Raw genomic sequence first — 21,732 nt, forward strand, 5'->3', positions numbered from 1 at the left:
TATGACTGGAACACTGAATATGTCTTCAAAACAACATTTCATTAAAAGAAGCTTTTTATGGTATCGAAAATTATGTACTTACCTAGTTTAAGTTTGTGGTCAGTGGCGTACTCCTGCATGGCCAAAAGGGGCACTTACAAAAGAATAACGTTTTTTTTTCAACTCAATCTAGTGAAACTATTAAATTAATTAAAACAACCGTTTTCTTGAATTAGAATTTTTCTCTTAAGTTTGATTATGTACTTAATATAATCCCTTTTTTTGCTCCTATATCCAAAAAATGTAATGAAAACTATTGATTGCCATTAAAAAAAATAAGCCCCCCTTGGCCATGCAGAAGTACGCCACTGACATATCTAAGGTACGTAGATTAGTAGCAAACCCTTTTTAATTTTGGATAGGTATCATCAAAAGCAACATGTTTTGTTGTTGTTGTTTATCAGTCTTCCAGACAACATTTTCACCCTGCATAGTGATTCTCGATTTGATCATAATAACAGTAGCTATAAGGAAGATGAAACTGTTTTCAGAATAGACAAAGACCTTGCTACAGTTTATAAAAGTGTCTTATTTGGAATATTACCTTCTCCAGCTATACTTCAAAGACGGATTTGTTAATCTTTGTATTCTAATATACTTTTTTAATACATTTGTTTAAAATAATAATGACATATACCTACATATATACATGTTTTATTCTCGGTTTTATTTAATCGTCAAGTTCTGTCTATAATTGGTCATTTTGCAGCCGTTTTTTTATAATATGAAAATGTTATTTATTGTTGTTAAAAATGCTTTGTTTATTTACATAAAACCTAGTAGATCTTTTAGTGCCACAAAATCATATTAAAATCTTTATGTATTTTGCTCGGTATTTTGTATGTTTATTTTAATTTTAAAAAATCGCTGTGCATATGCGCGTCTTTACTCGATATTCTGGGCCACGGTGACAGAAAAACTGAAAATGATAGATATCTAAATGTGTAACAATAAATCGAGCAATAAATCATTTAATATTAAAGGTACCATGATTGCGAGCATGATTGTCTAGAAATGGTATATGCGGGAGGGGATTCTGGACCGAGTATTCAATTTCTTCACATCATAACAGATGGTACAATAATATTCATTAAGTTCAGATTAATTGATATTCTGTTACTGACATTTTGATCGATTAAAAAAAGGTCGTCGGACGACCGCCAGTCAGTAAACATGAGAATAAGAATAAAACAAAAATTTATTTCCAGAGGTATGTGACTGTTTCAAACTAAAGCGCCCAATAATGTTCCACGAGCCTATGATTTGGCAAATTAATGGATACAATCACTTTGGCATCGGTAGTAACTTGGCGAACACAAACTATTTATATTTTTTATTTATTTTTAGATGTAATTTTTAAGACCGTTTTGACTAACATTGTTTTTTCTTCTTTTAAGGTACATTGTAGATCACGACGATCCATCATTGGGTAAAACTTCTGTGGCACAATGGATAGTTAGAATTTTATTTTTATTACTACAACTCGCACCCCTTCTAAGATATCTGGACACGTTCATCTATGGGTTAAGAAGCCTAATTGCGAAATCGTCCGGCTCCGATAATCTTCACAGCACATTGTATAGACGGATGCTGGATGAGGACTCAAATGGTGCACTGTTAAGACTATTTCATTGTTTTCTGCACTCGGCTCCACAGGCCATCATTCAGCTAATGTTTTTAATTAATTATGCGACAAATCCTTCTACATTACATGATTTAGGTATAGGTGAGTACACAATTTAAATTATACTAAAGCCACCAATAAACTGCATTTATAAAGGGAGATTAAAAAACCAATTCCACGTTCACTTTTTCTTTCAGATGTGGCAGTTTTACAATCCTGGACAGTATTATCTTCGTTATTGTCAATTGCTTGGGCCCTAACGTCCTATCATCGTTCCGTGAGGTTCGCCAGGGACGACAAAGAAACCCTTTCAAGTATCGCTGTACTTATTGGATTTTGTTGGCATCTCATGAGTGCAGGTTGGTATATCCGTTTATAAATAAATCGACCAATTTAGGAAACTAATGGTATTAATGAACGAGTTATACCAGTTAGCATACTTTATGCCATTTCGAAACCTTGGCACCAAATTACGTCTCAATTAGTTGAAAATTATCAGTGAGAACGACATTTCACCAAGGTTTATTATGCACTAGGTGCTGTTTATTTGTGGGGCTTGTCCTATTATTCTTTAATTTTATTTGCCGCCAAATCTCTGAATTTATTGTTTTGCGTTGTGATTTGTGCCTCATTTTATGAAGGTGAAAATTTACAAAAGGAACTGCTTTATTTAAATTACTAAAAGTGGGTCAACATTGTCTAAAAATAATGTTGTTTTCTGTTCACATTACCTTATTTTTAGGTAGACTCACAGTTACAATGTGTTCTAAAAATAAAAATGTGTTAAAATGAATCTAATTAAGAATTAATGGCCACTACTTTAGCTCATTAAAGTGTATCTGCCGTAAAAGTTTATAGCATTGAAAGACATGTCCGTTTTTGTCAAGATCATTCCTTACCTGACTGATTGCTATGATGTAACTTAAAAAACACTTTGCTTATAATTTTAGAGCAATTTGCGGCCAAAGACTGTAAAAATGTTGATTTGCTCCAACAAATATAACCTTGAATTGTATGCCAAATAATATTTGGAACTGTCACATATTTCAACTGTAAGCTAAGTATATTTAGAGCGGAAAATTTTACCATATTTAATGTAACAGAACGAAAACGAAAAATGGTAATTGTGATGCCATGCATATTGTTTTTAAGTAACATCAACATTAAGGATCCACCAAAAAAATGAAGTTGGTATTTAAAATTATGATTTTTGCATGTGAAATTCGTTCTACAATTTTTCAAGTTCGTTGTCAAAATTCGAAATTCCGAAAACAAAGTCTTTTGTTGTGTACACCATGTGTATTGTAGTACAGTTACACAAACAAAATTTGCTGTGGCTATGAACCTATAAAAAGATATGATTGAAACTATAAAAAACCAACCAAATTTCTGTGGTCCATTTTCAGTCTATATTTTCCGGACTAGATTCCTGGTGCTTCAAAATGTGTATTTCCATAAAAAAAAGTAGAGGGGGTCATTTTTACCCCAATGCAATACCCTCCTTACTAACGTGCGGGTGGTAATAATCCATGGGATTACATTTGATTGGTTGCATAGTGAGTGTATTTCTCCCCTGATTGGATAGTGTCACGTTTCGTAACAGCAGGATCAGGATTAAGCCCGAATCCAAGAGGCTTGTGTAACAGGGCTTCTGTCTCTTTGTTATTTTAAGTTAGGTGTCCTGGCTGCCTAGATTTGGTACAGTGCACGTCAAATTTTGGCTTGTTGTGCTGTTATGTGTGTGTTGAAACTGTATTCCAACATTCCATTCCTTACTTGAACTAGTATCAATATTGTGTCTTCTTTGAGTTGAACTCGAGAACGTCCAATGGTGTGTACCTAAATACCTATACTTTCGAAATAACGGTCGCTATCCTAAAAGAGGTTTTAAAATGGATTAATTTATAACAGTAATTAGTATTTATCGCTCGAAACACAATTTGGTTTGCTTATATAGCAAACAACAATCTTTCTAGACTGTTCTCCGTCGAATGCTCCCAAACGCGTCCGAATGTTGTAGAACACGTCACATTTCCCGGAAAGAATGCGTCGCATCCGGCTTAATTTCTTTGGCCAATGACTAATCTTTCATTGCGCCTCGATGTCTATCGCAATTTCTAGAATATTCGCTACAATATATTCTTCACTGAGAAAGTTTGTTTCGTGTCGCGAAGGTCACGCAACGCCGTCGGCAAGTATGGTGTACACCAGTGGCGGGTTCCTTTTCGCTGAAATCTGTTTCATTCTCAAATAAGTTTTTATATCAATTTCGCCAATGATCTCAGGTAAAGCTGGATTCACATGAATACGAAATCCGACGATACGGTCATCCGAAATGCTTATGATTGGTCAATAGTTTGAAATGTCAAGCACATTTGAAATTATTGACCAATCATAAGCAATTCGGATGATTGTATCGTCGGATTTCGTATTCATGTGAATCCAGCTTAACACTTACAATTTCTTCCTCTAGAAAACCTTTTACATTATTGAAAGGGAGGTTTATTTTCCCAAACCCACTAAAATGTTGTAAACCACGCGGCGCCTCTGAAAGCGACGAATTACACCGCGCTTGGAATATTTAAAACTGATGGAGTACGCATTCGACCTTCAAACAATCTTTCTCCGTGAGTATTATTAAGCGAAAGTCTGATAGGATGAAATCTTTCTTATAAATTAGTAATTTCTGTCTTCTTTTCGGAAATAATGGATGGAGGTTTTCGAATTATATTGTTCAACAGTCAATACCGGTGTCTTAGTTTGGATGAAATCGAAGATGAAATTGTAGATGAGCAAAAACGGAAAAACTCACACCTCGTTTTTTTCTACAGCAGTCACACTAAAAATTCGATTTGTACATGAATTTAAAAGTTATAGTCTTTTATATCAATTTATAAATTGGCAAACGAACACAGTAAAAGCAATAGCTTACATTAAGATTATAAGAAGAATACAATTTAGCCATTCGCACGAGTGCAAAGCGATTTAGTTTAGATATTTGTGTGTAATACAGAAGATCTTATTGTTCGCCACTGACCTGTTTTTGTGAATTCTTTCAGTTGCAAGAATCTTGGCGCTGAGTCTTCTTGCTTCCATTTTTCCAACATGGATGGGAATCATCTGTGCGCTACATTGGGGCGTCATGTCTATTTGGCTAGCTCTAAGTCAACATCAAACCGCAGCTTGTAGCAACCGATGTGAGGAACTGCTGTTTTCCGCCGCGTTGGGGCTTGCCTACGTTATCGCGTTTATATCGCCACGAGATGGCCCTACAAGATACATCTATCTCGCTTATTACTTGGTGTGTTTCATGGAAAATATTGGCGCTTTAGTTGTATGGTAAGTAAATTTTCATGTAAAATTCATTTCGTTTATGTGATACTTGTAGGTGTGTGGCAAACAATTCGGAAGATAACCCACTGTTGTATTATGGAGCGGCGGGCGCTCAATTGACTGCGTTTCTTTTAGCTATATTGTTCCTATTAATTTATTATCGTTACTGTCATCCATCTACTTGTACAAAAATTTTAGAAATAACTGACATCGGTAGCGTGGATCACGATAAGCCAGGATATAGCAAGACGTATACTCATGTGAGCCAATCTCACAATTTATCAAGCTCTTGATCCTGTGTGTTTGTGTAAGCCAGGGAAGTATATTTACATTTTGCCGTTGGTAATTAAACGTAACAGCTGAATTGTACACAAGAATTTGTATTACTTTACTATTGTTAGTCGATCTCTTTGACGAATTCTTAGTAAAATACCATTTATATTGGCAAGTATGAGGTTGGAAACAGAATTGTCATCTTTTGATATAAAATTTACATTGATATCAAATTTTATAAATTTCCTTCTAGTTAGCGACTCACAAATTACAGCCTCTGTGCTGATTCAACAGTAAAATTTGCCAATTTTTAAATTGATTACGAAAACGTAGTTAGGTGGCAGGCTACACACCTACGGGACCAATTTTTTTAGGATGTACGGTAGAGGAAATAGGGCCTTGAACTTTTTAAAGCTTAAGTGGCCTTGAGTTAAGTTGTGAGTAATAAACATCGATTCATTGAAATTTAAAAGGAATATACTAACTGTTATAGAACTTTGTGCCTACTAAATGTCCCTATAAATTGAATAATCCAGATTGTTATATTTTCTCTGTTATAATATTGCTTCACTGTACACACACCTGGCAGCTTAAAAGTCTTCAATTTCGGCAACTTCAGTTAGCTGCTTTTGAGGTTGATCTATTCTGATGAGCGATTTATAGTGTGGAACAATTTAAATTGTTTGTCAATTGGGCTGCGACTCATTATTATCACTATAAGTATATGATCTTTTTTTTCACTATGGGATGGCACATACATTTCTACAAAGTATGTTTAGATTAGTGGCGTTTTTTCGTTAATTTTTTTTGTTATAACAGGTGATATTTAAAAAGGCAACTTCAAGAAAAGGTCATTATGAGTGGCGAATTTCTAATATGTATATGTATCAACACCATTTTCCATAGAAAGTGGATAGTTGGCTCAGAATCAAATTGTATGCCATCTTAATGGGCCTTGACATGGACGTTAAATATAGAACTGTTTTTTTATGGAAATTTAGCTTTAACCTTAAATATTCGACGATTCTTCATTTATGGTTGGGCGCTATTGCGTTTATACAATCTATAAATATTATTATACATATTAATTTTTTCAGTTATTATGAATTACTGCAGGCTATATAATATTGCATTGATTTTTCCATATTTTCTTTGATTAATTTCTTTCTTGGTTATTTCTTTTTTCTTCAGTTCACATGTCTAGGAATGATTGTATTTTTTACATGTGAAAGCGTTATCCAATTTATCTGGGCAAGTACTTTTCTTGTATGATGTAAAATTGTTTCACAAAGCGTTTTAAACAAAGAATAATCAACTATTAAAAATGTATATACAATGATATTCATGTTGAAGTAGACATAGGAATTTCCTACAATATTCAAATTAATAATTAATATGACAGCCAGATCTTTATTTATTTCAAGAAGTTGTTTTGGTTGCTTAACATTAGGCGTCCTTCAGAAGACTTTATCATTTGAAAGTAGACCTAGGAAATCCCTATGTCTACTACTACATGAATATCACTGTATGCATATATACATTACTAAATTACTTTAATTCAATACAAAGCGTTAATTTTTCATACATAAATGCTAAAATAAATAGTATGCTCAATTTAATTTTTTCAGTAACGTTTAAATTAAGACATAATAAGCAACTACTTTTCGTTTTAGCTCAGGAAGTATTCTTTGACAGCCAGTAACCAACTGGCTTGTGCAACTTTTTTGTTTGAACAATAAATAATGATTTGTTTAATAATTTAGCAATGGACCAATCAGAACTCAGTTTTGGGGATACTTAAGAATTTATAAATAAATCTGGATTACTCAATTTCGCACATAACTTGATTATAGTGAAACATGCAACTTCTTAACACCACTAGTACATGATTTTTTCAATGGTATTTTCATTGTTAGTGATTTAGTGTTAGCTCATGATCTATGATATGCCTTTATGAGGTCATGAGATGTTTTTGAGAATGAGAATCCTGTACTTGTAAAAATTTGTTACGTTTATACATAGTTTATAAATATTTCAGGATTTCATTCTAGGTTATACTATATTTGCTAAATTTGCATTTCCGTTGTGCTCATTGTTTTTTATTAAAGTATCAGTATTTTTGTATCTATAAATTTACGCAATATTTATAGTGTATATAATATATGTATTGACAGTTATATAGTACTATACAGAAATGCTATTTGGGCAGCAAAATTTAGTTGCAAAGTGCATCCGACTGCCAAGTGTGCCAATAATAAAATTGTCTAACGTTGCCTTACTGTGTATATAAGAAATCGTATAGTACTTAATTATATTTACACATAAGAAAATTGTAATGAAAATTTTACTCTTCCTCTTCTTCGGAAGTAGAGTAGTTGATACCATTCTTAATTTTCCTATTGTATTCATAATACTTTGTACCTTTGGAAGTTACCACTTTTTAAATATTATTAATGTACTTTACAGTACCTTACCCTTGTAATAATTTGTATACTATTCCTAATAATTAAAAATTAAATGTGCACGTTCATTAATAATATAGACAATTTCACAATATTATTTTTTAACAAAATGTTCAACTTTCATAAAGATTGTGTGTTGACTCAAATGTATCACCTTCAATTCTTTTAAACGCAACTTACAAATAGGAATGGTCTGATTCTGTAGTACAATCATGCTCAGTATTCATGCATTTTGCATATAAGGGAATTCTAGTCATTTAAAAAATAATTTCCTAAGTTTTTAAACTTAAAAGCTTGTAGTTCAAAAGAAATTCTTCTGTATGAAAGTATGTCTTAATTGTTTATTACTTGTAATGTGTTTCGTTAATTCACTTGTTACAACCTCTTACCAAAGTAATTAGATTAGTATTCTTCCTGTACTTTTGTTTCGACAATTTACCTTGACATAGTATTTTATAATTAGTATTAGCCATCGAATATATTTTTATTCAGCAATAGAAGTAAGATACATTTAAGTTCCTCGTATTTATGAATTAAGAATATTGTACTATTGTTTTATTTATATTACTTTATTTCTGGTTAATAAATTCGTTTCATTATGTCTTATGTTATATATTGAATGCACAACTAACGAGGCACACATTTTTAGAACTGGCAACAGTTTTGTAAAGAAATGAGAATGCTCTATCTAGATAGTAGTAAAACGAATTCAGATAACAAAAATGGTAAGGAATTAAAATAATTTGTTTTTAACATTCACTTTGTCTTTGTACCACTCTACGAGTAAAAATACTCGTCGATGCTGCTAAATTTTGCATATTTAGCTGGAAGGTATAATGTGTTGCCATTAAATAAACACTTTCAATGGTGCTGCCTTACGGAAGGCTTGCAATTGTTTCGGTTCTGCATACCAGGAGATAAGTTACCCAGTAGTACCCCCCCCATTATAATTCTTTACATGAACAAAAATATATTAAAGAAAAATGCGTTACCAATGCATTATAAATTATAATGAAAATCACTCAGAAAATCAGTTGCCAAACTTTTGACAACAGCCTTCTAGCCTTAGACAAGGGAAGAGACTCCTAGCCTTAGACCATATAGTACATGGACTGCTAATTGTAACGAAAATATGGTCAAGGACATCGCCTGGGTATGTGACTTTCAGGGTAAACGAATCTGTCCGAAGTTATCCGATTAGACACGATTTGAAACTGTCAACCTATAAATTAACAAACGTCAATTAATTAATCGCTTAGATATGGCAAACGAAGCAAACCTATTCTTATTTGTGGACGTATAGAAGATAATCAAGAGTATTTAAAGCTTCCCGTACTACGCCGTTACCATAAAAGCTACTCTTTACACGATCTGAGTGGTGTTCATACGACTTTAGTTTACCCTGAGATTCACATACCCACGACTACAGTGCCCTCTATCCGTGACCACCCATTTTGTATTGAAAGCATAGGGCTAATAGCAGTCCATGTATATGGTCTAAGCTCCTAGCACACACCTTTTGACAGTATTACATCCTTTGTATGTTTTTATATGACCTACTACATAATCTAAAATCTAATCCTCATCTCATTAATAGTAGCATTGAATAATAAATCTTTATTATTCAATGATAGTAGATAATAAACGTAGACTGTACCACGGGATAAAACAGAGTATAATTCCCCTCTGTTTTATTTTTTATTGATAATAGTAGAATTGCTGTTGAAAAGTAAATTAATTTGTAAATAAAAATTTCACATATCTGATTCGCGTTGTTGCGTATGGGGTTGGCTGCGACTTCCATAGTTACCTTAGAGCGGGTACACACGAGCGACAGTTGCAGCGGCGGCATCGCGGCGGCACCGCAGCGCGTTGTAGCGGACCATAGAGACTCATGAGCTTGTACACACGTGCAAGTGGCGACAGCGACACCGCATAATGCAGTCGACTGCCGCCGGGGTTTGCTTCACCGCGCGCGATGTCGCGGCGCAGTTTGCAGTCGGGCGGCCTAGCAGTACCTGTTGACATTCGGAACCATTCACACGTGCAGTCGATTGTTTCTGCAGCTCGACTACTGCGCTTTATTTTCTGTGCAATTTTGTGCGTGATTTGGTGATGGGTCCCTCTGGTTTCGACAATGACATTTTTATCGAATCAGTTAAGAAGCGTCCATGTATTTGGAATACAGCTCTTGCGGAATATCATGATAAAATTAAAAAGAGGAATGCGTGGGAGGAGGTGTGCTGTGAAATATACCCCAACTTTAAAGGACAAAATGAGAAGGACCAGAATGCTAAATAAGCCAATATAAGTGAAGAAATAGTAAGCGATTTGGGAGAACAGCTGATAGAAATTTTCACGCAGAACGATACCGCTGCGTTGTCGCGCTTCAGTTGTCGCCAGCGTTGCCAGCATCAGTACAAATGTACTGAATTCAGTACTTTTGATCAGAATTTAGTACGTCAGTACGTCATCCTTAAGATCAATACAATTTTTAACGTTCAAAACGGGAAAATTTTTGTAAACAACTGTCATAATCTACCCTGGTGGTTAGGCAGCACACATTTACATCCGAAACAAAAATATAATATGCTCTGTATATAACCAACGACCGTTTTGCGCAGATGCCGAATACTAGGGGATTTTGGTAACGAAGCGAGGGGAATGTGAAGAAGATGGCGGCGAGGTCGACGGAAGACACACGCTTTCCCGGTTTTTTATTATTCTTGATTATTTTTGGTGGTGGTGTTTTGAAGATGTATTTACAGGTAGTAACCATTTTATTCTTTCTTGTACTACATATTTAATCATTGAATTTCTTGCCACAATGTGATATTTAGATTTTGCTGATTTTGCATAAACTACGATATCTGAATCATGGCGTACTCCATGCCTTTGTTTCGTGTACCGTTAGATGAATCCTGTTTGTAATACTGTACAGATGATTATGCCATTATTTTGTTTAATTAAGTAATTTACTTCTGTTATTCATGAGGAGTTGATTATCGGTGTGATGTTGCTCTGTTCGATTGACCCGTAACAATTCCGTGAGGGAAGCACCTAATACAGTTTGATTGTTCGCTGTATCTGTTACTTTCTGTTTCGTGGCTCGCTACAGTTCTTGTGCGTTAGCTATACGAAGGGGGGCTCTTTTATTTGATGTTTCGATGTTTGTGTGTGCGAGTGGGTATTTCTGTCTCCGTGGAGTAGGTACCTAATGCAGTTAGATTTTTCGCTGTATCTGTTGCCTACTCGTCTCGTGCGGATTGTAGTTCTTAACATCTTAGCAATACGAGTGGGGGCCCTCTCATTTACATTTCCTCTATTTAAAATATGTTCTGCTTGAGCGATAATCGATTTTCACATGAATACTTGCTATTGACCAATGGCATTCTCACATGTACTTTTCGTGTTAAATTAAATTATGTTAACTGAAGGATGGAGTAGAGCCACACCATTTACATGTTTCCTATGTACATGCAATTTGTTTATTTGACGAGTTGTGTTATCTCTATTGATCGTACAGGTATTTTGATGTTTTTTTGCACTGAATTGATTTATCATGTTTTCCACTGCATTTATGATGTCTTGTGTATTTTGTTTTTATGAACTTGTTTAATTGCATTTGATTTGATTATCTGATTTTTATCATACCATTTGAGATGTCTTATTTATGTGTATTTTCTCTTGCATTTTATTGCTGTAGGTGATTTATTTTATGTATTTGTATGGCCTATGCCAGGGTTTTAGTCCCGTAGAAGGTTTCCCTGGCATGGTCTTGTGTGTGCGTTAATATATTTATTTGATCTTGTCATTTCTTACGCACAAAAGTTCTGTCTTTTATTTAATTCCCTTCCCGATTATGTCTCACGGCCCAACACATAAAAGAACCGATTACACAACGTAGGAGTCCATTCGTGCCACCCATATCGAGCCGACTGTCATCCAAATTCAAAAGTGCCGCGAAACTACCATCGTTTCGATTTGAAAGGTAGGTGGCTCTGCTTGTAGTTTTTGCCAGAGTTGCCAACCGTAAGTATAGGGTAAGTCAACGTTTTCCGTGTCGGCTTGATAGACCCCCCCTAGGAACATTACACAACATTCTTTCCTTTTATTGTCCGCACGTGAAAACAAATTACAAAAGCGCAAACTGTAAACGTAAAGACCGACAAAGCTTCGCGCCGACGGCGGCGGGCTGCTTGTGAATCGGGATAGAGTATCCTTGTCTTTCTAGTTTCTACATTATCTGCTTCAGTATGAAGTGAGGTGAAACGGTATGACGGTAGTTGTAGAGTAGAGTAACGTTTTTATTTCTCATTTTTTTAAATAAATGTTTAATACCAACTACCAGACTTGCATTATTTGCATACAGAATCCGACATGACTGTGTAAACTTGTGCATGCATTGTGTATTGAACGTTCACGGTTCGTAATAAACAAATCCTTACATGAGGATATAACGGGTTTTCTGTTTTTTGTCGACCTCCTACAGAATAATTGTGAATATTTTTCATATGCACAACGCTTGCGTATTTTTGCAGATTCTTATGCAACTTTACCACCATGACAATTATAAACATCAATACTTTTTTCCTTCCATGTACCTTTTTCCATGTCTCAACAGTACCTTTGACTACATTCAACTGGCAACGCTGGTTGTCGCCCGTGTGTACGAGCTGGTCGCGCAGCGCGGCAACTGCCGCCGCTGCAACTGTCGCTCGTGTGTACTTGCACTTACGTATATAAACAACAAAAAATGCTGCGTCCGCCATTTTGAAAGCAATTGAAAAGTTCTCAAAATTGATAAATTTGCGACACGTTTGCATCCTTTGCGTGCATCTCTTTGTTCTCCTGACGAATAATTTCTACAATTGTTTCCCTAGGGCACTATGTTTTTCGACAACGGCCATACCACGTTGAAAACACCGGTTCTCGTCCGATCACCGAAGTTAAGCAACGTCGGGCGCGGTCAGTACTTGGATGGGTGACCGCTTGGGAACACCGCGTGCCGTTGTCTCTTTTTTTAAATTTTTGCTGTTTGTCTATTGATTTTAGATTTTATTTTAATGTCACAAGGCAACATATAATTAATAATCTTAATTTCTAATTAAAATTAATTTAGTTTTGACGAAAAAACATATTTTTAATTTTTAACTTACATTTTTCTTGTTTTTTGAATACCGTAATAAAAAAATGTTACGTTGCTTTTTGAAAAAACAAGTTCGATGCCATTGTGGCGCTTCAACACTTGCCCTTTTCTTGGAGACATTCCCTTGGAAATTGGCAACGTACGTACGTAAGTACATAATATAGAAAGAAATAGTTATTTGGCTGCGAAATGATTGATGTACCGAGAGAATAAGATTTGGCCGAGGCTTACGCCGACATGCCACTCTGGGTAATTAAAAAGAAACAGTTGGAGTAGTAGAATTTGAAACATCTGAAGAAAGTAAGAATACGAAGACCTTGAGGTAAGTAACTGAAAAAATTAAAAAATCTTAAATTAAAGGATCAGCCGACTCTAAAGAACTTCAAGTCTGCATAATGAGAAGAAAAATTCAACAAAGTGGAAGCATGCGATGAATGTGAAGAATCTGATAAATTTTGACGAAGTGACACATGTTTAAGAGTTCAACAGGATCCGAAGAATCTAAAAAAAATGTGACAATGAAAGCCTGTTGAAGGCCCCGAACAAGAGGGACAATAAATAAAAAAATAACTAAACAGCAGAATTCGTAAAACTAGGAGGCTCAGAAAAATTTTACTTAATCCTCTCCAATACTTACCTGAAACAATAGAAATGTGAATTCATTTCCCACTCATATCTCAAAACATAGACCTTCCACAGGCACAAATATGTTTGAACAAGGCTCATGGAAACTTGACTGATTCAGGATCTAACTATAATGGCATAATGAAAATGTAGTACATTGGACTACAAAACACGCTAGTGTTAGATCGAATAAAATAGAAAATATTTAATAAATAAATGTTATTAAAATTACCTACATGTACAATAACTTACACTACATGAAATAACAAAAGTGACAATATGAAAGTTTTGATGCACTGTTTTTATATATTTCTTTTATTATTCACTTTCTGTATTTCCATTGTTTTCAGTTAGGTAAACAGGCTGAGCATTTGAATTTTGTTGAGTTACCTACAATATAGTAGTTTCAGTTCACCTAATCACCCCTTGAAGATCTAACCTGTATAACTTGTGGTTGAATTGTTTGTATGGGAGCTGCTTGAATGATGAGAGGTTGATTCGTATTACTCTGGAGTTGCATTCTGATCATTTGTAATTGTTGAGGGGTCAACTGAATCTGAAAGAAACCTTACGCATAACAATTTCTTAAAGAATGATAGTACTTACGGGAATTTGTTGTATTTCTCCCCCAGGAGTTACGATTTGTTGTACAATGTGAATATTTCCGTTAGAGGACTGTGGCGATGTGGGATTTTGAATAACCACAGATGGTTGTGCTGTCGATGTTGTAGTTGTTGCCGCCACGCTGGTGTTGTTCTTTAACAATGCAGCAATTGGCGAATTAAAATATTTAATTAAATCTCAAAAAACCTACCTGCTCTAAGGCATTCACTGGAACTGCTTGCACTTGGGGTTGTACGATTTGAATTGCGTTTTGTGTAACAGATGAATTTGTTGTACTGGCAGACGGTGATGTGCTGGGTTGCAGCTGTTGGAGTTGCTGTTGAGCTTGTTGAGCGAGTTGCAAATAATAATGAACCTAATCGACATTCCACTTAGAAATTACTCAAAATAATACCTATTTTATTACTTACCTGTTCAGAATTAACAGCAGGTCGTCCGCTTTCATCTCTTGGTTTATTTGGTTTAATATCATCACGTGGAACAATGTCGATAAGAAAATCAAATTGATCAAACTTCGTGATTGCCATGGCAATGTCATTCCGCTGCAAAAATGAAAAATAACTTTAACAACACAGGCACACCTTTCCATTATTGAGTTATTTCTAAACGTACTATACTGGAATTTAAACACCCTGTGTAGTGGGAACTCGCAATGGAATCTGTTTTTTAACCCTCCATTACGAAAATTGACTACTAAAGAAGAGTTTTTCTAAATGTGAATAATTCTTTGGACAAATTTTCTTGAGAAGGGCAAGGTGACATTTCCTGGCGGCCAATGTTATTTACAATCAGGGCGAGTACCTCTCTGCATGTGAAAATGTTATTGTCTATTAAATGTTTGTTAGTCTGACGTTGTAATACAATTGTACATTGTTTTTTACAAAAAATAAAAATGAAAAAAAATGAAAACTATGTTTAATGTATTGCTCCATATTGGAGTAATGAATAAACAAAACAACTACTTTTAGTATTTATACCAGCGAATATTTCGAGAATGAATACACCATGGAGAGAATATTGTAGCCAATGGCGGCTTGCAGTATAAATTTTAAAGTGTGCAATTTTAAAACAAAATGAAACTCTTATTCAATGCTTCTTGACAGAAACCATTCGCTTCCGACAGCCCTCTGGCACTTTACAGACCTAGGGCGACCAGGGTTGTTAGTCCGCCTCCGAGTATTAGGTATTGGTTTATAAAAGTTAGATAATTATGTTATAGTTAGTTATGTAGTATACCTACAGAGTGAGTTTTCACTACAGGGGTCTCATAAACCATAAGAGATATAAAGTCGCTTAAATCGATAAATTTATGCAGAATTTTATGCTGATTAAGTTTCCCTTTCAAAGTTTCGTGTCTCCATATAGCAAAGTTATGGGCAAGAAACCGAAAAATGCCAGTTTAGACGATGGTCCGGCGTTTATTTATTTCCAAAAATAACAAAAAGTAGTTTTAACAGACCCTTGGTGATCTTTTCTGTTTTCTGATGCTCAACTTTCTTATTTTTTATGCACGCCACATTGGATTTTTGTCACTCGATAGAGAAAAAATTACAAAATCGACAATACTAAATACTTAGTATTTAATTTGGAATGTAATGTTTGCCTTGCAATTTATAATGTATTTCTGATGGCAATAATTCCATGGGCGATTATGATTGAAACCAAATTCATTAGCTCGTTGACTTGCGTAGTCAACACCAACACGGCCATGGAAGTATTGCCATAAGAAATACATTGTAAAAAACACATCACCGTAATTGACACACGTACTTTTCCATCTTTGAACTACCTTTAATTATTTTATTTAATATCATCAGCACTTTGCTATTGGTATCAATATTTATAAATAGTACTTTTTTCGAATCGAACACATGAGAATAAAGTGAAAAGATTTAGACAGGTGCAGATTTATTCATTTGTTATTAAGACTTCAATTTCAATTTAATTCTTTCCCTTTGGCATACGACAGTACATAGGACGCGTCATACATAAAAAAACATTAAACTCACGTGACACAACATAGATAAGTTAAAATTATGTAAATAGGTATCACAGGTTCCGCCGTCCCTGTCCCTCGTGTTCTGCTGCTAAGCGTGGAAAATTACAAAATTACGCAAAACATTAAGATTCTAATACACACGGATGACAGTTGAGAAAGAAAATATTAAATGTTACGGCTATTATTAGATGTCGCTTTTGACGCTTCATGAATACAGACTCAATTTAGAACAGTGGTGGCACAAGGGTAACTCGTTTTTGATTGGTCATTGACTCCAGTCGCCATATTGAGGCTAAACTGCTATACTTTGGCATAGCAGTTTACACGTTTTTTGGTGTTTTTGCGAAATTCTGTGAATAAATGTGCTGCTTAAGGTAAAATGTATAATGTGGATATTCGTTTCTATTTAAAAACATAGTTTGGTGTGTTTAAAGTGAACAGAAATTAATTACGACAAGTTTGGTTTAAACCGAGGTGTAGTAGGTGAGTTATCCCCAATATGGCGAATGAGCGGGGCTGACGATAACTAGTCGCCACAGTCCTAATACAGACACTATTTATGAACGATCACATTGAATGAATGAGTAAAAAAATTGAAATTCCGACACATTATATGCACTATTATTTTTAATAACACATCTATTATAGAGCATTAAACGTCCAATTTAAATTATGATGATCAATAAAACATTGAGAATAAACGGAACATAACTTATCTATCTAAAACTAAAGACAAAAGATTGATTGAGAGCAATATTTTGGTTATAATTCTTTTTTTATTTATGGGTTAGCTTTCATATGTCCAAATTTTTGGGTGATTTTATACTCGAGGACTCCGTCCCCAAGCAAAGTATTTGATAAAGAAGTTTTGGATTTTTGGTTATTTTTGTAGGGTTAGGGTATTTTTTCTAATTTACATGTGTTGAGCAAGCCAAAAGCGAGCTCGGCATAGCTAGGGAACGCTCGTAGATTAAGCCCTCTATACCTACATTAAACAATTGTGAACTGCTATATTGGAAGCCGTTCAGAATATAACAACACAGCAACTAGAAAGTTTTTGAAAATTGGAAGCCATAATCGACCCCTGTCTCAATAATGAACATTTGAACACTTGTGTTTAGTATGCATGTGAACTGTTATTTTACCAAATTTCTTCTTCTGTACAATTCCAAAAATTATGGAAATGATTCAAGTTGACCTATCATTTATCAAGCATGTTAACTTTTTAGGTTATGTTTAGTATTGGTGCAGCATCTATTTATTGCAGCAATTAGTTACTAAAGTTTTATTTCCTAAAGGCCTGTTTAGAGTTTGCAACGGCAATATTTATTGCAGCAATAAATATTGCAACAAATAGCAAGTGTTTACAGTCTGCAATTTTCATTGCATAGTACCAACCCTATAACTTTAAATAAGTGTGTACAAAATATCTTCAATTTGTCATTGGCATGTAACTTGTTCTTCACTTATATATTTATTGTGCATTTCAATCAAAATGAACAACAGAGATATCAACACATTCAACACACTTCACATCCTTGGTGCCATAGTAATTCTAGATGTTGGCATTAAAAATTCCCTAAAATAGTCACCAGAATTGCAATTGCAATGCAATAAAAATCGTTCCGGATCTACTTCTGGCAACGCAATAAAAATTGCAACAGCTGATCGAAAAGTACACTTGCGCGCATGCGTGCAATAAATATTGCCCGCAATAAAACTTGCAAACTCTAAACAGGCCTTTTAAGAGTGGACCAGTAACTGTTTCTTGATCGCATTGTACAGAGGGAAATTGCACTACTTACTACTTTTTTTTACCTGAAGCAATTGTGAAAAACCTACAATATGTGTAAAGTATAGTAGCATTAATAATAGGTTGTAGATTTCTTACTATACAATATACAAGGTGCTTCCAAAAAAAGGGTCGGATATTTTATCCAGGTAGTCTCTTACTCTTAATAAACATAGGTCCGAAAAGAGAAGAGTTGATTTTATTCGTTAATTTAAATATTTTTGTGCTTCCTTTCAACAAAGATGTGCAGTCTGTGTGCAAATGGCAGGAGGAGACATTGACTGTTCAATTGTTTTTAATAATGAATAAGACAATACACAATCTACTATACCTTTGGATCACTTAATTTGCGGACTTCTTAAAACTTTTAGGGTTTCTTTTCATGAGTACTGTACAATATACCTGGATATCAGCCCTTTTTTAAGCACTCTGTATATCAAATTTCGGAAGACAATAAGTACCTGCAATGTTCTTCTTTTATTATCTTCAGTGTGCACCCAAGCTCTTAACGTTAACTCGTGAATAAATATTTCGGCTGCCTTTGCAAATAAAAGCGGTGCTTCTGCAGAAATCATTTTAACCTCATCGTCGAGTTTCATAATTTTTTTAATCCTTGCCAAGGGCAAAACTTGTTGCCGTAGATCCATCTAAAAATTCACATTATTGTACGCCAAATACAAACACTAAACCATGTATACAGTAGCGATTGCTTTAATTTCCTCCATCACTCTCGGCCAAAATTGTTGCAATGCCGCCTGTGCTTCGCTTTGTGACGAGATTTGATCATCCGACACTGTTTGCTGCAAATCGGATTTTTGGTCCACCTCAACATTGTCACCACTGCTAAAAGCAGGAAGAGATGATATTAAAAAGCCAATGAAGGCAACGTGTAATAATGAGCAATTGACTTACGCGTTTACGAAGAACACTGACATTCCGATTTCTGCTTTTACTTTTATTTATTATTAAATCAAATTGATTTCGTATTTCAAGTTTATTTTGTAACAAAATGAGGGCCAATCATGAAATTGTTCGAAATTATTCAGCCCAATCAAACGGCACAGTGAACTCAATAAACCATTCGTTGTCGACTACACAATTATCATTGCTACCAACCAACTAATACAAATTGAAATTGGAAACGATAAATACCACAAGACGTGTTAAAATTACCTACTTGTATTCAAACGTATCGGTAGATAATAAATAATAAATTAAAATGATTCATGCTATTTTTATTGTAATTGTGGGGTTATTAATTTATTGCAGAGAAAGCACAGTGGCGCAGCATGTTTTCATAGAAGTCGCACTCAGTGGCGTCGCTACTTTTGCCTTCTCCAAATTCAAGAAGCATATGTGTTATGTAAGTTGCCTATCGTTAGACGTGTAATTATTCTTGTATATTTTCAGTTGGCGGCGTGAAGGGTAATTCACAAAACTATTACGTTGTAGATCTAGACGATTAGATCTACGATTTACAATTAGCCGACACAGTATTTTCACCATCCTTCAGTATTTATCGCAAGATAAAAGTAGAAAAAATATAAGTAACCTTTTTTATTTGAGATACTCTAAACAGAAACAGCAAATTTCAAAACAGGATTCATAATGCAAATTTGTCACTACTCCTACGACTTGAGTTACCTTGAAGTCATTAATTTTCACATAAACAATTTCAAGGCCACACATCAGATTCACAATCATATCCAAAGAACGTAAAAAATCTGTATGTTCACTATGGCGGTAAAATACAAGTGCGATACAAGTGCGAGAATCCCGTTAAATCGTACAGTTGTAACTGTAACGCTTACACAACAGCAAACCTACTTATTATAGCATGGAGCACGTGCTAACAAAGGGCGCGAAATCATCACAAACACTAACCTACCCTAACCAGCAGAGGGCACCAGCGAAGAACCTGATACTTCGTATAGGGACAAACCTGCGTGAATTGCGGAGATGAACATCCCGCAAACTACAAAGGATGCGAGAAATTTTCGCACCTTCTTTCGAGGCGGCCGAGAGCGGCCTCATAGCGGTACGAGCTACGCGGCGGCAACAAAGATACGGATGCGGAAGTATCCGCCGCTGCCAGTACCTGAGGCAGCGAATCTGGACCTCCGGCCAACGGCAAGTACCCAGTCGATTTTGAACCTCCTGGCCAAATTCGATAGGGAGAAAACCATACTTGTACTTCGGATGGTCGCGGAAGCCCTGAAGAACGTCAAGTTGTTGGGGGTCATCTTCGAACACGGTCAAGCCTCATTAATCTGTTCGTGTAACAATGGGCATACGGAGGACGGTGCCACTGGTGTCAGCCTCGCTGCAGATATCCTTCTGTAACGCCAACGGACAAATTGGGTAAGCGCCAATAACCCCGAGAACTCGCACGCCTTGCACATAAACGTTATCGAAACACCGCCACTTCAAAGCATAGAGGCCACCGTTGTGTAGGTGCAAACGCCGAGTGCGGGTCAATTGAGTTCGTATCGGCGTATAACCCACCCGCATGCCCCTATTGCCCAAAGATCTGAATGCGCTCCTAAACGAGGATGTAGCCACTGTCATCGCCGGGGACGCGACACGAAGGATTCCTCCTGGTTCTCAATAGTTACGCTTAGACGTCGCCGTCCTGAAAGATGCCATGATGGCCTGGGACCATAACCCCATTCTCGTAGAATTCGGTAAACGAAGACGTCAAGAACCTCGAAGCAGTGGCCGACGAGTTTTAAACAACTGGTGAAAGCTACCCTACAAAACGCCACGAAATCGCTTGGAGAGTGCAGAGACTATTACTGCGTTCCAGGTTGGATCCGGAAGAAGAACTGTAATGGCAAAATGGCAAGAGATAACCAAGTCATAGTAACTAAAGCGAACAATAAAACTTTGGGTAAATTTGAATGCGAAAAACATGAAATCGGAACCAAACTAAGGAAATTTTTAACAGTTTTTAAATTATCGATTTGAGTGCACTCAATTTTTGTACGTTTGTCCATTTATATGTAGGTGAGTCCATCTTTTTGACTTGTGTAAAACTGTTATAGCACCAATTAATTATTAGCATTATAACCCGGAGCCTGGTTCTAATTATTGTCTCCTTTATTTTTAACTTAAGTATATTTCACTGATTTAAAATTTAAATAATTTACTTGTTGTTCATAGTTTAAAATTGAGTGTTAATTCTGAACTGCCTTCGTCTCGTTCACTTTGACGTAATTATCGCTTGCTATGTGTTTTTTGTTTCAATGCTAACTTGGATGAATATAAATAGTGCAATTAAAATTAGTATTTTCGCCATATCTCTGCTTAGGAAACAGACATCAAAATGCGGTTTTCACTGATATTTTACATACACGCTCTTTACCGTCGCGGAACTCGTAGCAGCAGTCTCGTTTTTACATTGATTCCAGTATTTAAGGGAACGCCACTTCTACTGTAAAATAATTTCCTTTACAAAAATTTTCAAATAACTCGCCACAACGGAACGCGCTGAACGTTTCCACTTTCACCAAACTAACGCGCAATTCTTCGAAACACCTTGCTCCCAACAACGGTAAGAACATGTGCGTTAATTAAATTTCCTCCGATAAAAAGTTTCTATCGTAAACGACCAGATGTCCTTACATTTTAACATGCAAATTTGACCAGATGTGTCTAACTTAAATTGATGAATTGAATAGTTTATAAAAGCAATAACATTTAAACAAGAAAATAATACGCAATTACAAACAATTCTAAAAGAAAAAATAGACACCGAAATAAAAATTCAAATGCAATAAATCAACTTTGTGCTTATTCGTAAATAATCTCCCA

General features: G+C 35.3%; 2 protein-coding genes and 1 non-coding gene across 4 annotated transcripts; 2 read left to right on the forward strand and 1 right to left on the reverse strand.

Annotated features, from left to right (window-relative positions):
- Positions 1–1,436: 1,436 nt before the first annotated feature.
- On the forward strand, positions 1,437–8,333 carry LOC116173582 (XK-related protein 4-like; the record flags this gene model as incomplete). Its single annotated transcript, XM_031491190.1, is given in 4 exon segments — positions 1,437–1,765; positions 1,861–2,022; positions 4,723–5,002; positions 5,052–8,333. Coding segments are annotated over 4 exon segments (1,009 nt in total), but the record flags the coding sequence as incomplete, so codon positions are not given.
- Positions 8,334–12,629: 4,296 nt separating this feature from the next.
- Positions 12,630–12,748, forward strand: LOC116160708. The gene has a single exon (XR_004143296.1). It is a non-coding gene; the product is annotated as a 5S ribosomal RNA (ribosomal RNA).
- A 956-nt stretch (positions 12,749–13,704) lies between these two features.
- LOC116159538 (nuclear transcription factor Y subunit gamma) lies at positions 13,705–19,146 on the reverse strand. 2 transcript variants are annotated; one of them, XM_031472534.1, is made up of 8 exons: positions 18,832–19,146; positions 18,618–18,762; positions 18,381–18,566; positions 14,539–14,670; positions 14,319–14,483; positions 14,111–14,260; positions 13,944–14,060; positions 13,705–13,894 (listed from the first exon to the last, which is right to left on the reverse strand). In XM_031472534.1, the coding sequence occupies exons 1-8, from the start codon at positions 18,852–18,854 to the stop codon at positions 13,823–13,825; spliced, it is 990 nt and encodes a 329-aa protein (XP_031328394.1). In that variant the 5' UTR covers positions 18,855–19,146; the 3' UTR covers positions 13,705–13,822. The 2 variants fall into 2 exon arrangements, with proteins under 2 accessions (XP_031328394.1, XP_031328395.1); XM_031472535.1 differs by having other exon boundaries at positions 18,618–18,759; positions 18,832–19,145.
- Positions 19,147–21,732: the final 2,586 nt, after the last annotated feature.

The sequence above is a fragment of the Photinus pyralis genome, unplaced genomic scaffold (assembly GCF_008802855.1).
Source record: "Photinus pyralis isolate 1611_PpyrPB1 unplaced genomic scaffold, Ppyr1.3 Ppyr1.4_LG1, whole genome shotgun sequence".
Taxonomy (NCBI): Eukaryota; Metazoa; Arthropoda; class Insecta; order Coleoptera; family Lampyridae; genus Photinus; species Photinus pyralis.